At 45.1% G+C, this 16,788-nt stretch overlaps 1 protein-coding gene across 2 annotated transcripts in view; it reads left to right on the top strand.

Annotated features, from left to right (window-relative positions):
* The window catches only part of SYT13 (synaptotagmin 13), a 62,941-nt gene that overhangs the window by 20,447 nt on the left and 25,706 nt on the right, over positions 1–16,788 (top strand). For both annotated transcript variants that reach the window (XM_088452648.1, XM_088452647.1), the window contains exon 2: positions 4,230–4,431. In XM_088452648.1, the coding sequence (XP_088308774.1) occupies positions 4,230–4,431 (202 nt within the window). The remainder of the gene's footprint in view (positions 1–4,229; positions 4,432–16,788) is intronic.

Here is a 16,788-nt window from a genome sequence, read left to right as displayed (position 1 = left end):
GCTCCGGAGGGGATTCGCAGGGACAGAGCTTTATCGCAAGCTCTGTCCCTGCAAGGGATTTGTAGTAAATGCCTGTGATATTGCCTGAATTCGCAATGGGAATTCAGTCGGTAATATCACACTACAATCTGCATTCAATATGCGGATTGTAGTAAATAGAACCCTTAGTAACTTGCACACAGATCACATTTCCATTACAATTATGCGATCTGATTACTAAAAATAAGTGATACTTAGGGGTTGGAGTAGAATTTTACGAATTCTACTCCAATTGCCCTTTAGTAACTGTAGGTGATACTAAAATAATGTGAAAAGACTGTGAAAACACCTTTTTTCACATTATTTTAGTAAAAATAATGTTAATAAATAGAGCCCTCCATCCTTTAAAAACCGATATCCAATATTCTGAAACAGTATTTGGACCTCATTCAGAGGCGTTCGCACGGAGCGATTTGTTGTAGCGAGCGATGTTTTTTTCAACTGCGCATGCGTGTACATGGCACTGCGCGTGCGCAAGCCTGTCTTCCCAACTGCAGTCCTCTTGCTCGCTAGTCACTACGAGGTCGTAGCTGTGATTCACATTTCGTGCCGTCTGTGGGTGGTGACGGGGGAAGGTGCTTGTGAACGGGGGTGTGGTGGTGCGGACGCAGGCGTGGTTGACCTTAAAAAGGGTGTTTTAAGGGCGTGCATATATTACTGAGCGAGTCATCACACGCGTCATCACGTTGCAATAACGACGCTACTGCTCGCAGAGCTAAGGGTAGCCCAGGGTCTACCTTAAGCATTATGAGTGCAGGCGATGGTTTCTGCCTCAACCGATGTTTGTAGGCAATTAACAATGTAACAGGTGTTAATCGTGCTGACGTAGGTTGCCACCTGCGACCGACTCTGAATTAGGCCTTAGAGATAGGAGGTGTGCTTTCATTGTTGTGGGTGTTTCTGCGCTTATGATGTGCGTTGCGACTGAGCGCTCGTTTTGCATATTCTCGATCACTTTGGGTGCGACCTATCGCTCCCGAGCGACAGCCTCTGAATGAGGTCCTTAATCCTCCTCCAATTCTATATTAGACGACAGTTCTTCCCAAATTCATATGTATAAAACAGACCATAAAAAAGAAGAAACAGAGGCAGATTGTCATGACCAGAGTTTCTCGGCATGGTGGTCGACGGGTATTACCAGTGAGGTCACTATGGCGGGGGGCGTCTGGCGGTGGCGCTGGTGTTTGGCTAGGGGCGTTGGCTGTGCATGGTTCTGTGCGGGCATGTTGTCACTTTGGGCTGGTGAGGCCTGGTGGTGCTTCCGTTCCGCTCCGGCATGGGCGCCGCCATCTTGCCTCCGGTCACGTGACCTAATCGCCCAATCCTAGGTTGTCACATGCTCTCTCTGGCCAGTCACGGCACAGCACTTGGTATTTAGGGAGGTTCAGAGCCTCACTTCATTGCCAGTGCAACGTGTTTCTCAGCACAGCTGAAAGAGAGTTCCCTGTGCTCACCACCTGTTCCTGTGAAACGCTACCTGCCTGCCTGCTTGTCTACTCCAACCCCGCTAGACTACCCTGCATCCTCCATTACCTTCCCCTCACCTGAGTACCTGAGTCTGCTGTTCACCCTGCACCTTGCCTCCACTGACACTCTGCTGGATGATTCTTCCTAAGCCTGCACTCTTCATTTCAACCACTACACCTGATTTCCCCTGCCTGCCACTACCTGAACATTCTCTATTAACCAGTCACTATCTGGACATTTTCCATTTCCGGTCACTAACTGGACTTTCTCCCATTGCTTAACCACAGCTCCCAAGTGCACTTAGTGCTATATCTGGACTTTAGCTTTTGTCATATTCATGTCTATCAAAACTCTCATTATAAATTCCACATTTTCATGTAAATCTGCTTCAGTGTCTGCTCCTATCACCACCCCGGGCCCACAACAAAACCAGAACCTCACACAGATACAGTATTTATATTTAATATTAGTGTTTCTGTATAAAAGCCTAAAGAAAGGTAGCCCACTCACAATATAGTGGAAAGGAATAAACACGTAGAGGTTTCCGTGTATAATTGTCCATGAAAGTCCGGAAAAATTACATCCAGAAGAATCTGTATCCCCTTCTCTGATGTGTTTCGATTTCTTAAAATCTTTATCAGGGTACAGGGGATGACATTAGGTCTCTTCTATATATACCACTCTTAATGAGGTCTTAATTGCCATCTAATAAACCGCCCTTTCCACAACACATGATATACTCCCTCATTACCCTGGTAGCTAACAAGTCCGTGCAGCGACTTCCGGTCCGCTACCAGAAGTGATGTAATCCCTGGACAGACCCCGAATTTTGGAAGTGATATGCATATAGCGTCTTCTATCTCCATGGTTACATGGGATGCTTTTTCCATCTTCTATGAGTTTTCCCTGGAGGTAACCTCCTTTGCTTTGAAGGCCACATTTCCGTGGTTACAGATTCAACAAAGCATCCCGGTAGTCCAAAAATAAATTCTTATTTGTGTCCTTCAAAAGTGTTTTGGTCAAATTGGAATTAAATGGTCTTTCATAAATGATATGGATTAACAATCCATACACTAATAATATAAATATATCAAATAAATAAACAATAAAAATACAACAGTAAAACAAGGTAATAGATTGTGGGAGCCTAAAAGAAGTGGAAAATTATATATAGTATGTACTGTATATGTAATAATAAATCTAGAATTACAAAGATAAAAAGTTGTTGTAAAGGATAAAAGGAATTTATTAAAACCACTTAAGTTCAGAATCTGAGTTTAGACCCGTAGGAACTAGAGTTTCGGAATTAAAAATAAATTTAATTTATTCCCTTGCTAATAGACTCAAAATAAATTGTCATTACATATTTCAGAAAATGTTACTGCTTTAATCCCTTAAAAAATCTTTATCTCCTTGGTTGAGCAATTATGTATTGCTGAAGTCTGCTGAAAGTGAGTGGGATTACAGACCCTTTCGAAAGTTGAGATGTTTCCCAATACATATTTTTAGATTTGTAGTTGTCCTTCCACTATAATGTTTCCCACAACTACATTCCACTGCATAAATCAAATTTTTCATGTTGCATGTTATAAACGCCTGTATTTTAAATTTTTTACCATTGATGTTCAACACTTCCATTTTTTTTGTATTGAAACTCTTCTTTATGTTTTTACATCCAATACAAAGCCCACATCTATGGGGATAACTTTCCCTATAAATGGATCCCTCTGTAGATTTAGCCAGTGTTTATTTAAAATGGATTCTATGCCTTTATGTTATGAACTGAATTGGAAATAAATACCCACTGAAATTAAAAAAATTTTGGAGCTTTTGATTTAGGTTTGAGTAATTTACTTCTATCTGCTTTACAAACAGTATCTAGATCTTCCATAATTCTCTCTTTTTTATAGCCGCAGGCCAAAAAAAGATGCTCTAATTTCTAAGAACTGTTCATTAAAAACCTTTAAATCACTACAATTCCTCCTAAGCCTCTTAAATTGACAGCCTGGTACAGAATTCAGCCATTTTGTATGATGGCAACTATCTAGGTGGATATACATTTTGGAGTGTGTAGGTTTTTGGTAGGTTTTAGTCTGTATAGCCCCACCTTCAACATAAATCGTCAAATCAAGAAAATTAATACTTTCTTTTAGAATATCAAAAATGAATTTACTATTTTTATAGTTATTGTTTTTAAAATTGCAGAAAACCTCTAAAAGCTCCTTCCCACCTTTCTAAATAAAAAATACATCATCAATGTACCGGGACAAAGACACTAGGTTTGCCTCATATGGATTGTTATTCCAAATGGTCTGGACCTCCCAAGATTCTGACATAAAACTACTTTAGCTGATAGCTCCACTGTAAAAAATAGCCCAGAAAAATATATAATGTGTGAAAACGTATATATCAGGCCTTAAATGTCATCCTTGGCCCCGTTGGTGGAAATCTTTCAATGATCCCTATTATACTTACAGTTTAGCTTAATAGACATCTTTAAGATCAACTCAACCTAGATTCTTATTCCTCAAGGTTCTCAAAAATCTTCCCACTTACTGTAAAACTGGAGGAAAATAGATGAATTCTGATTGTGATTGGCTTGACCAATATACATCATAATGTTTCATGTCCTCTGTAAGAGGGCACTTTGTTATTCATAACTTCATATTATCTTACTATTATCTAACGTCCGTTCCTCATCCTTCCTCCAATTTCTCCCATAGATGAACGTTTACAAATTTACTGAACCGGTCAAGCCGCAGGCTGAGTTTCGCTTCCATCACATCATGCCCACCAAGCAGATGTCTCTGGAGATCGTTAATTACAAAGACCATGCTTTGAAGGCGACAGAGAGCGATCAGAAGAATGCAGATGAGGCCGCAGAACGCACGCCTGTGGACACAATCTCAGGAGGGTTGGTCTCAGGTACTATGTCTTCACTTCTATTTATTATACTATGCTAATCCAACAGCGACTGGTGCCACTGTGCCTTTGTATCAAATCTTGAAGAGAGATAAAGTGGAGAGAGATAAAGTCGGCGATGTACTAACCCATGCAGACAGATAAACTGGATAGATGAAGTACTAACCAATCAGCTCCTAACTGTCATTTTTTAAACACAACCTGTAACAGGAGCTGATTGGTTACCTTGAATGAGTAACATAGTGTAACTCAATTGGTATGTCCCCATGGTGCAACACACGCTGTGCGGGATGAATCGAGTACAGTATATACTAGACCACACAATCTGCTTCCTCTCGCATTTGCTTATCAACGTTTAATAACTCCGGTATGCGTGAATACTTACCTCGCGGGACAGCTCTTCTGATTATAAAGCTGCCCTGATGAAGTTTTGAATTCCGTGTTTATGGCCTTGGTGTCCTATTGCGCATACATGCTGCGTAAGTCGCGGGGGGAAGGAGAGGGATCCCTCTCTGGGGCTGGTCCTGGAAAGAAGTTCATATGCATCCCGGAAAGAAGCCCATATGCTGCCACTGTGCGTTACCTCCCCCAAACACTTCCCACCTGTTAATCACACTGCAGGGAAAGTTGCTGTGAGTGTCTACGATAATGTACCTTGATGCACGCAACGTTTGCCAATTATCACTTCAGTGCGTAAATAACAGAGTAGCATAAATCTCTAAATCAGGCCCATTGCGAGAAAGGAAAGTTATATCCAACATTCCTGCTCAGATGACTTGGATAGCATTGTGTATGACTCAATTAAACTTTTCTACCCTTGCACATGTATGACCAGGCATTGCCCTGAGGAGCCGCAGGAATCAGGATGTTTTACATTTTAAAAGGCTAAACCAGAATAACTTGTTCCTTGTAGAGTCGCAGTCACAGGCATGCTGTATGAGAAAGCTTCTCTGATTCTTTATCCTCATACAGAATAGTCAGCATGCTCCAAATCCAAGGCAAGACTAACAATAGTGGGGACTCAAGGACAGATCATTTTACGAGGGCCCCTGCCACTAAAGTTTCCGAAGTGTGGGCAAACATAGAACAGTCTGACTGCAGACAATCTTGTCTGGCCTTGTCAGAGTGCAAAAGGCACGCGCCGGTCCCTGTAATCATGGCACAATGCATCTCCACACCTAGCTCTGTTTTTCACCTTTTGATAAGTAGACCTTGGTCTATAAGTCCTTTACTGGGATTTCTGTCTTCTGTAATAAATGTTTCCTATAATTATTTATTTATCTTCTATTTAGATAGCGCCAACATATTGCACAGTGGTTTACAGACAATGCTTAATCATTGACTTCAGTGCCTGCCCTCAGGGGCACTGAGAGGGGGGTGGGGAAGGTACTCATTACCCAGGCAGTGACTTGTTGGAGGGGCCTGACACAGCTGCTATAGAGGACATTATCCCCCTAGGTGGCTACTGGTGCACCCCCCCTCCCCTTCCACCTGTGCAACCATCGGCGCTGGGGAAACTTTTTATTTCTTTTATTTTGAGGGGTGTGGTCATGCCTCCATAGGATTTGGCAACACCCCTCAGTACCAAGGCCTGTGGCAGCTATGGACACCCCTGCCTGCCCTAATTATATTCTCTTAGTATATACTCTAATAATGGATGTTGTGGTGGAGGTCTTGCATCGAATACCTGGGTACATTAGGCTTCTTTTAGCTCCTTGGATATTGCACCAGATGTTTTGATAAAATTAAGAAAAAGTACCACAGCTTTCTGAACCCTCAGTTGGTCCAGATGCACCACTAGGCAGAAGCCCAAGTTCAAATCCACAAACAGGTCCAGTGCATCCAGGATTTTGCAACCCACCACCCAATATCACCAAGAAAAGAATCCCCATTTTCCCAAACCACCACACACAAGAAAGCAGACTCCCCACCAACAGCAAACCCCAAAGCAGACCACAGCACCCCTAACCAGAGCAGAAACCAGCCACAAGATGACCATGCCACCAAGAAACCCCTCTCCCCAATTATCAACAATCAGCCTGGTGCACAGCCCAAGGCACCCAGAAGAAACCCCACCAACCCAATATCTCCACCACCCACCAGGCTACCCCACAATTTAAATGAGAAATTCAACTTTTCTTGAAGGTCAACATCATGATCCTAAACGAATGGGAACTAGATGGCTTGAACCCAAGACACCAGCATTACACACAGGTCATTTACTGATTGAGCCACAATAGACCTTCAGAAAGCTAAAATATTTGTCTCAGTGTTATCAATCATCCTTGTGCAGATTCCAATATACAATAAAATAATCTTGACTTAGGATTCAAACCATGAACTCTGTGTGCTCTCTTCTCTGGTAGTAACAGTAGTGCGTGTCCTGGTTCAAATACAGCACCAACCATCTTTGTAGGATCCCGTCATCATGTAGCACCATGTTGATTGTTGGCATTGAGAACACTTTCATTCCCACCTAATGGGTAAATTGGCTTTGTTGCCTAATAAACCGCTTTACTCTACAGTGTATCTGGGAGTCCTGGCTCACATGGCCTGTTAGGATTCCTTGTTTTTAGTAACTTGGATGTTGCTCAAGGCTGTGTGGTGATACTATTAAAAATCTTCTCCTCTTAAGCAGCAAATGGGCTGGTACCAGCAACTAGTAACAATGGCTTCAGCAGACAGGGATGGTACAGGTCTGGGTTTGAATCCCAGGTTCCCTTATAGTAATTTGAATATTAAACTAGGCTGATTAAGGACATTCTGAAATACCTGCCAGCTTCCAGCACAGCAAAACTGGCTCAGTACGCTAATGGAAGTTGTGGTGGAGGTCTTGCTTCGATTAACTAGGTTCATTAGGCTTCTTTTAGTGCCTTGGTTGTTGCACGAGGCTCGTTTATACAATTGAGGAAAAGTACCACATCTAAAACCACAGTTGGCCTATTGGACCACATGACAGATGCACCAATAGGCAGAGGCCCAGTTTCAAATCCATAGATAGGTCCTTCACAGCACCCAACATTTTGCAACCTACCACTCAATGTCACCAAGAAAAGAATCCCCACCAACAGCAAACACCAGATCAGGCCAGCAGAAGCCAGCCAAATGATGACCATGCCATCAAGAAACCTCCCCCTCCCCTCAACAATCATCACATCGGAACCCAAAATGAAACCCCACCAACCTAAGATTTCCAGTTACAGTGTGGAACCACCCTCCAAACTACTCCACATTCTAAATGCGAAAAAGTAACCTTTCTAAAGACAACATCAAGGTCCTAAACAAAAGGTCAAGGTCCTAAACAAAAGGCAATCAGGCTACTTGAACCCAAAACATCAACATCACTAGTCATTTACTGACTGAGCCTCAATAGTCCTACAAAAGGCTAAAATATTTTTCTCAATATTATCAATCATCCTTGTGCAGACAATATACAATAAAAGAAACCTGCCTTGAAATTCAAACTATGGTCTCCAACAACACTGCCAGCCACTGTGCCACTCCGTGCCTTGGGATTCAAACCATGGTTGCCAACAACACTGCCAGCCACTGTGACACTCCCTGCCTTGGGATTCAAACCATGGTCTCCAACAACACTGCCAGCCTACTACTCCACTGTACCACTCTGACAGCTCATAACTTAGGTAAGAAGGGAGACTTTTCATTTCATCAACCAGCTTCCTAATTACTAAAAGCAGTAATGCCTGGGGTTCAAACCAAGGCCCGCTACGTGACTGTGAGCAGAGCGCCACTGACCATTAGACCATTAAGCTAGAGCAGGTTCTTGACAATCGTCAAACATGTTGTCGATGTCATTAAGCAAAGCACCAAGACCCCAACCATAACTGTCAGTGACCCAAGCCACGCTCACCACCATCTCTGATGAGAAAGGAAGCAGGGGCCACCTTATTCTTTATGCAAGAGGAAATATTTATATCACATTCAACAACCAACCTTGTGCATCATCTAAGGCCACTACGTGACTTCTGAACAAATACCTCTAGCAGCACTTCCGGTAGACCCCATGGTTTCTAGTTGATGAAGCCATCTTAGGCTTTACTCCAGTGTCTAAGTGTCATCAATCATCCAGGTCCAAAATCCAGTGTAATAAAAAAAAACAGCTTCCCATGGGGTTCAAACCATAGATTCCTCAATTAACAGTTTATAGTAATGCTATACACCAGTGTCTCCCAAACTCATTCCTCAGGGAGCACTTACAGTGCATGGTCTCCGTTGTTCCTATTGGGTGCACAGGTGTATTCATTACTGACTGACACATTTTAAAAGATCCACAGGTGGAGCTAATTGACTAAGTGAGGAGACCTGAAAAACATGCACTGTTAGTACTCCCTGAGGACTGAGTTTGGGAAACATTGCACTAGACCACTGTGTCAGCTCATGCTGTAAGGAAAGTGGATTGAATCTTCTTAACCACTTGCCTGGCGGCTGCAGAGAGGAGTAGTAGCGGGAAAATGCAAAGCTGCAATGTCGTGATGACCTGAACATCAATGGTCCGATATATTGCTGGTCGATATTAACATCAATATTATTGCTTGTTATAAACTTAAAACATATATATATATATTATTTATATTTTATTTTTTTTAGAAATTTGTGTTGGATAAGTTATAAATAGATATTATTGACCTAATTCAATCATAAGATCTACATTGGTTTACTGCTTCAATATACCTTATCATCTTGATAGCTTACTTAACTTAATATATAAATAAATAATGACACGGACACCAGAGCTTGGCTAAAAAGGTCACAGCTATTTATTTATAAATGAATCAATCAACCTAACCAGGGTGGCCAAGAGACGCTGCAAACTCAGTTCTAGCTTTCACATTGATCAAATACTCAGAGGACGACTTAAAAGTCCCCCTAGCCAGCACCTGGGTCCCCCCCGTGCAGAGAAGGACAAATTCGCCGGGGGCAACGATGGTCAATGCCCCCACAAAGTTGTCTTACGCCCCTAAAGCCACTGAGTTGCAGCATACTCCCGCCATGCTGTGCCTCTCCTGAATTGGGAAAAGAAAAATGAGTGTACACAACGTAACAAAATGGGTGGGATGGTGGGTTAAGAAGATCCACTACAAAGAGACTGGGCTGAGCTCTGGCAGCCCTTAAATAGACCCAATCTAGCTCCTCCTTCCAACAAATCCAATAGGATAATCCCACCAACTGACATACACACATTTACCCAGCAACAAGGCTGTCATCAACCAAACACCCAGCAGAAACCAGCAATCTTATCTTTCCTCAATTCTATACAAATTTGATCTTTCAATATACCTTATCACCTTAATAGCTTACTTAACTTAATATATAAATAAATAAAGACACGGACACCAGAGCTTGGCTAAAAAGGTCACAGCTTTTTATTTATAAATTAATCAATCAACCTAACCAGGGTGGCCAAGAGACGTTGCAAACTCAGTTCTAGCTTTCACCTTGATCAAATACTCGGAGGACGACTTAAAAGTCCCCCCTCTAGACGTACTAACGATGTGAGAGTCTCACTTCCCTCTTGGGCCAATCCGAGGTGCTACCATACAGCCAGCACCTGGGTTCTCCCGCGCAGAGAAGGACAAATTCGCCTGGGGTAACGAAGGTCAGTGCCCCCACAAAGTTGTCTTACGCCCCTAAAGCCACTGAGTTGCAGTGTACGCCCGCCAAAGCCAGGCCCTAAGAGAGACTGGCCCGCCACCCAAAGAAAAACTAGTCCAAGCTCACCTACAAGGAAACCATGACTAATCACCACTCCATCAATGGACTCAACATGCCTTGTAACCACTACATTCACTTTCTTCCGAGCCCTCTCCAACGCACCATGTTTACGCACCCCTCTCCATTTCAAACACGGCATCATTTCCGACCATACAATCCGAACAGACGGCCATTTTAAACAAATCTCATCCAAAACTTCACAAAGCCTCACAATCAGCTCGACCCCTTTCAACTGACCCACATCATTCCCTCGAACATGCAACACCAAGAATTTTGGTATTCCCCATTTCAACACTGATGACACAATCAATACCAATGCCGACTCAACCCGCAAACCTCTCACACCTATCCATTGAATACTAAAACCACTAGGCCACAAGGCCTGACTCTCAGACAACACATGTTTTTCCGCCCAAAAGATATAAGAGTGGCCCACAAGCCACACCTATCCATCTTCCTTTGCCAATTCTGTGAAATAAGAGAAAACCTTAACCGTGAGAACCGCACCATACCCAAATCCAACAACACAACTTAACCAACACATAGCACCTAACTAGCAGGGATACATATATGTGGGAAAACAGGAACCCGAGTGAAGAAGAAAACCCAAAAAACCTACCCGTGAACCAAATTGGGCCAGATCATGGCTAACGGGAGGAAAAATTAAAAAATCCCTTAACATCCCCAATTGCTCAACACTAGCTGTTGAACAATTGGCGGGAAAGCAACATTTTCAGGTTAACGCAAGGTGCGCATCTATAACTTCTCGCAACACACGGATTTCTTGAAATCAGCCGACTTGCAGCGCCCTACTTGCTGAATAGATTCCGCAGACGCCCCTGATAGAGCAGCGCAAGTAGCAGCACCAATGCGAAATGAATGGGCACCATACTCTGCAGGATTTGACCCTAACTCCAGTAAGCCTTTCTTAAAGACCGCTGCAAATTGGTACTTAGTGAGGGGTGTGTGGTCCGCATGTAGAAACCATTGTGATCCCCCAGGAGGGCATAACTTCATGTACTGTGAAGCTAAATGAACAGGACAAATAATCTCGTCCTGCTGCTGATTTAAAGTAACCCACTTGCCCCTGCCAGTTTGACCGGTTTTGGAGAATTGAAGCTTGCAAAGTACAGCCGAGTCCCTAAAAACGATGTCCTTTAACAAAAGCCCAGAGGAACTAGATGCTTTACTAGAAGCTACCAACTCACTAACCCTAAACGCTCCAAAGAACGCCGCTGCAAAGGCGAGGCGAAACAGAGAAGCCTCAAACCTATAGGAAGCTACCTTCCCCATAACAGTTAACAAACCTGACAAAATCTGCAAATCTACCATTCGACGGGAATCAGCGCGAGCGGGCAACCCCTTAGCCAACCCCTCATAGCCTTCACTAGTACAAAAGACCTGGTAGTGTCGTGTAAACCCTTTAGTCTGCAAAAAAAGGAAACCCCGGCAAGCGCAGACCCCATGGAGGCCCTGGACCTACCCTGTTGATATCTTTCCCAAACAAAGGAAGAAATCAACTCATCCAGCCAATTACCCTCCTTCTCTAGAAGTGCACCATGTGTGCACCAATCCCGCCAAGCGGCCGAGTAAGCCTTGAAAGTCGATGGGGCAAGCGATTGTAATGCCAAACCCTCTAAGCCGGCCTGATGATCTGCCACACAAATGAGGGGCACACCAAACCAACGTCAGAAGCCGACGGACAATCGCTCGGAAGCGCGCAAATTGAAAGCGAGACAAAGCATCAGCAATCTCATTAAATATACCTGGTACATGCCTAGCTCTAAATCTGATATTAGCCTCGAGGCAGCGCAAAACTAAATTCCGAAACAAACGCAACACAAAAGGTAAGGATGAACACTGGTTGTTGATGGCGTGAACCACACCCAGATTGTCGCACCAAAATACTACATGGCAATTACTCAGTCGCACGAACCAGAGTTCAACCGCTATGACAATTGGGAACAGTTCCAACAACAGCAAGTTGCTCATCAAGCCTTCCTCGCACCAATCAAGTGGCCATGGAGCAGCACACCATTCCCCATTGAAAAAGGCCCCAAAACCGGACGACCCAGCCGCATCGGTAAAAAGTTGCAGTATGCTGTTTGTCAAAGGAGGTGATGGCCAAATACGTTCGCCATTGAAGTGTAACAAAAACCTGCTCCAATTTCGAAGGTCCTCCTTGATCTCAGCTGACAGGTGAACATGCTGATGCGGCCGTGTTGACCCGACCGTGGACCTCTCCAATTTTCTGCAAAACACTCAACCCATGGGAATGATCCGACAAGCAAAATTTAAGGAACCTAGAAGTGATTGAACTCTGCGTAACCTGAGTCCGCTGCTAAGCAAACTGCAATAAGTTCCAGCAATTTTTCAACCTTGCCACGTGGTAGTCTACATCAACCTGCCGCCGTGTCTATCTCGATTCCTAAATATGATAAACAAGATACCGGACCCTCCGTCTTCTCTTGGGCAATAGGAACTCCTAAAACTTTAAACAACGCCTGCGCAGAAAAAAGGAGATCAGAACAAACCTCGCTCTCTCCTGGGCCTATGAACAGAAAATCATCCAGATAGTGTGCAATGCCCTTCTGACCTGTACCGGCATGAAGACACCATTGAAGAAAGGAGCTGAATTTCTCAAAATAGGCACAGGAAACCGCGCAACCCATAGGCAAACATTTATCTACAAAGTAACCTGAATCCAGCCGAAAACCGATGAATTACATCGCTTCGGGATGCATCGGCAACAAACGAAATGCAGATTCTATGTCTAGCTTCGCCATCAAAGCGCCACGCCCAAAACTGCGAACTAAGCCTAAAGTATCATCAAAATATTGATACACAACCCTGCAACAACTCTCAGGTATGGCGTCGTTTACGGAACTGCCCTGAGGATAGGAGAGATGTTGTATCAAACGGAACTTACCCGGGACTTTCTTAGGGACCACTCCCACCGGGGATATACAAAGGTTATGTAAAGGAGGACAGGGAAAGGGACCCGCCATCCTCCCCCGCAAAACCTCCGCATCAACTTTATCCTTCAACTTCCCCGGAAAATCCCTGGCGGAGCGCAAGTTCTGCGATGACCTAATAAGCAATGGCCCGATTATAGGTAAACGAAAACGAACTGAAAAACCTTCTAACAAAAACAAAGCATCTTCCCTTCATAGATATAACCTTAACCATCTAGTAAGAGAAGTCAAACATACTGGAGAACTAGCGTTAACCAATTCCCTTGCGGCCCTCGCCTCTATCCTGGGAAACGTTTCCTGCTCCATGTCGACCTTCCTTGGCAGGGTGTTCACCCTCGCAGAGACGACAGGAGTGGCGAAAATGACAGCCAGACCCCCTCGTACACTTGGAGTCATTATAGGTGAAACATTTACCTTTCCCCCCTCCTGCCGTCCCTTGCCTGTTGGTCGCATAGTTCTTACGAGGAGGCATCCCGTCCAAAGGAGGACGACGCTGCTGGGATACTTCCAGCCATACCTCTACATCTTTAACCCCAAAAGGAATGACAAGAGCACCGTCATGTTTTTTCCTGAATTGCGAGTCTTATTCGCGCCACGCCAAATTACGAGACCGAACGAACATGTCAAGAACCAAAAATAAATATCTGATAATGTTTACATGCTCTACCGCCCTGGTCTCCAAATAACATGTCGCGAATATGAGCATGCCCTTCAACCATGTATTAAAGTTGCAAAAGGCATCTTCACCAATGCCCCCCGACTTCTTAGCCTGAGCTAGACCTTTTTTCATTTCATCAGTGAGCGAGAACATGTCTACAAATTTACCCCTATGAATCCTGCCCTTGACACTTTTACGCAAACCGCAAAGTACAGCAGTACTCGCACAGTGTACAGTGTCTGCCAATGCTCCCTACGCCTTAACCCCTGTCTCATCATCCTTCCTAACAGTGCTACTTTACTTTTTAGCCAGACGCCGCACCACCATTTTAGCAATCTTTCAGGGACGTGCAGGGGAACCAGAAGAGTGAGGAGCCAGAAGAGGAATCAGAAGAAGAAGACATTGCAGTATCATACTCACCGGCACCGGAAGGGACATGAGCAGACTCGCCAGGCTTTTCTTTTGACGACAACGCTGTCCCAATTGCAGAGTCCAATTCTTCTTGTCCTGGAACAGGAATCGAGGGGACTACCGAAACTTCTACACCACTACCACCCGCAACATTGGAACCTGTAACTATAGAAGACGGGTGAGGTGCCGCCAAATTGGTCATAGAAACAGCAGCCAGGGAGGAGGAGCCGGGGCAACAATTGATGGTGGAGTGGGCGGGGACTTAGTAGGCAATGCCCGGCTGATCTCAGGGGCAGCCGAGGTCAATGGAACAATGTGCGTGTTATGAATTGGAGCCGGGGGTTGAGGCGGGGTTGCCGAAGTGGCTGGGGGAGTAAAATTGCCACGGCGGAAGGTAAGGGTACTGGAATTGAGGATGGTGAAAAGCGGGAGAATAGGAAATGGCAGAGGACGCGAAATGGGGAGAATAAAAGGGGGCAGAAGGGACCACCGCAGATGAAGCTAAAACAGGCGGCGCCACGCCTGAGCTCCATGATGTCTGACACCAAGTCGGGCCGGCCATTGACAGGGGTGCTGGCGTATTAAATGTGCTCGCATGGCTGCTGGCTGATGTGTAACATGGGGGCTGAATAGCAGCTGGTGCCATGTAACTTAAAGGAACCCCTGCATTCTGGGAAGAGTGCCAGGTAAGAGTTACTATGGGTGGAGCTAAACCCCTGTGAACCTGACTATGAGCGCCCGAGAAATAGGGAGATCCGGCCCCTAAAATGGCCGCTTGTTGTGAGATGGCCACCGGGCCCGCCGCATGAGCCAGGCTGACGGGACCACCCTGAACCAATGCAGCAGAGGACAAGGAGAGCGGGATTGCAAACACAACCTCCGACCCAGCGTAAGGCCAGGAGGAGGCTGCCGTCATGTGACCTGTACCCCCGGAGGTGGACGGAGCAGCCGTTCAGCCCGGGCTAGCGGCTCCCACACGCTGAGGTGGGGAAGCTTGATGAGTCGGGAGCGGGGGAATCCCCTGGTGAAGCGGGGCAGGCGCCTGGACGGAAGGGGAACTGTGAGTAGCGGGGTGGGGAACAGCGGTGCAGGGAGACGGGAACTGTCACACAATAGGAGTGACGGTATGATAGGAATCAGGAGAAGGTAAAGGGGGGGCAAGTCCGGAGGGGAGAACGCCTGGGAAGGGAGCGAGTGCCCCTGTGTAAGCAGAGTACGTGACCGCTGGGGAACTGCAAGGGGGGAGATGGGTCTACCCGGGGACAAAATGAGTGGGGAGGACGGGGGGATGGGAGATAAAGGACGGGCTGGGACGCCCGCAGCGGGCAGGCAAACTCCAACAGCCTGCGGGGTGGGAGAGCTTCGTGACGTGGACGAGACATGCTAAATCAATGGGAAAAGGAATAGCAGTGATATGCACAGAAATGAAAAACTACAACAGCATACGATACTTAGCTATTAAGAAGATCCACTACAAAGAGACTGGGCTGAGCTCTGGCAGCCTTTAAATAGACCCAATTTAGCTCCTCCTTCCAACAAATCCAATAGGATAATCCCACCAACTGACATGCACACATTTACCCAGCAACAAGGCTGTCATCAACACAAACACCCAGCAGAAACCAGCAATCTTATCTTTCCTCAATTATATACAAATTTGATCTTCCATAAAAAAAGATACTAAAGATATTTATTTTTGGGGATCTAATCAAGGATGTCTATCTGTCTATCTAGCTCACATCTATCTATCTCTGCACACAACATGCTTCTGCCTACAGTAGCTGCAATGGTTAAAAACATTGGGCCTGATTCAGAGCCACTCGTAAGCAGCAGCTCGTTCGCTCCGAGCGATGTTTGGCCAACTGCGCATGCATACGGATCGTTATACGCATGCGCGAACCAGTCAGTGCGGTCAAAATTCATGTGCTCGCAAAATAGCGAATGCCTGATAATTTGAGTGACAGAATGAGGCGTATGTGGGTGGTAACAGGGGAAGGTGCTTGAAAACGGGGAGTGGAAATCAGAACGCAGGCGTGCTTAAAGGTCAAAACGGGCGTTTTATGGGTGTGCATAATTAAAACAGCAGCGTCATTGACCACGTCACTGGGTTTATTTTATAGCCAGAACTGCTCGCAAAATTGTGGTAGCAAAAACCGACCACAAGAATAGCGAGCAGTTCATACCCTGTTCGATGTACTCGATTAATCTAATAAATAGCGGACATGACGTAGGATGCGAGCGGCCAGGGGGCGTAGTTTCCCAAAAAACTACCGCAAGTTTTGTTCGCTCGCTCAGACCTAGAGGCGTGAACAGACCGCAAACAGCGAACGGTTCATTTGAATAGCCACCCCTATTGCGTCCGGCTCTGAATGAGGGCCATTGCTTCTTAAATCCAGTCCTGGGCACACTACAGCTGGTCACAAATCTAAAGATTATCATTCCAACCAGCCAACAATCGGCCGTTTGCTCCAAAGCACCAGAAAACGAATAAAAATGGTAGTTCAGACAAACTGATTAAATCAAATGGATTTAATCAATTTGTCTGAACGACCATTGACATCTGTTTTCCAGAGTTGGGGAGAA

The sequence above is a fragment of the Taudactylus pleione genome, unplaced genomic scaffold, assembly GCF_031769625.1.
Source record: "Taudactylus pleione unplaced genomic scaffold, aTauple2 ptg000555l, whole genome shotgun sequence".
Lineage (NCBI taxonomy): Eukaryota > Metazoa > Chordata > Amphibia > Anura > Myobatrachidae > Taudactylus > Taudactylus pleione.
The sequence above is the reverse complement of the archived record's forward strand: the minus strand, read 5'-3'. Positions and strand labels throughout refer to the sequence as shown.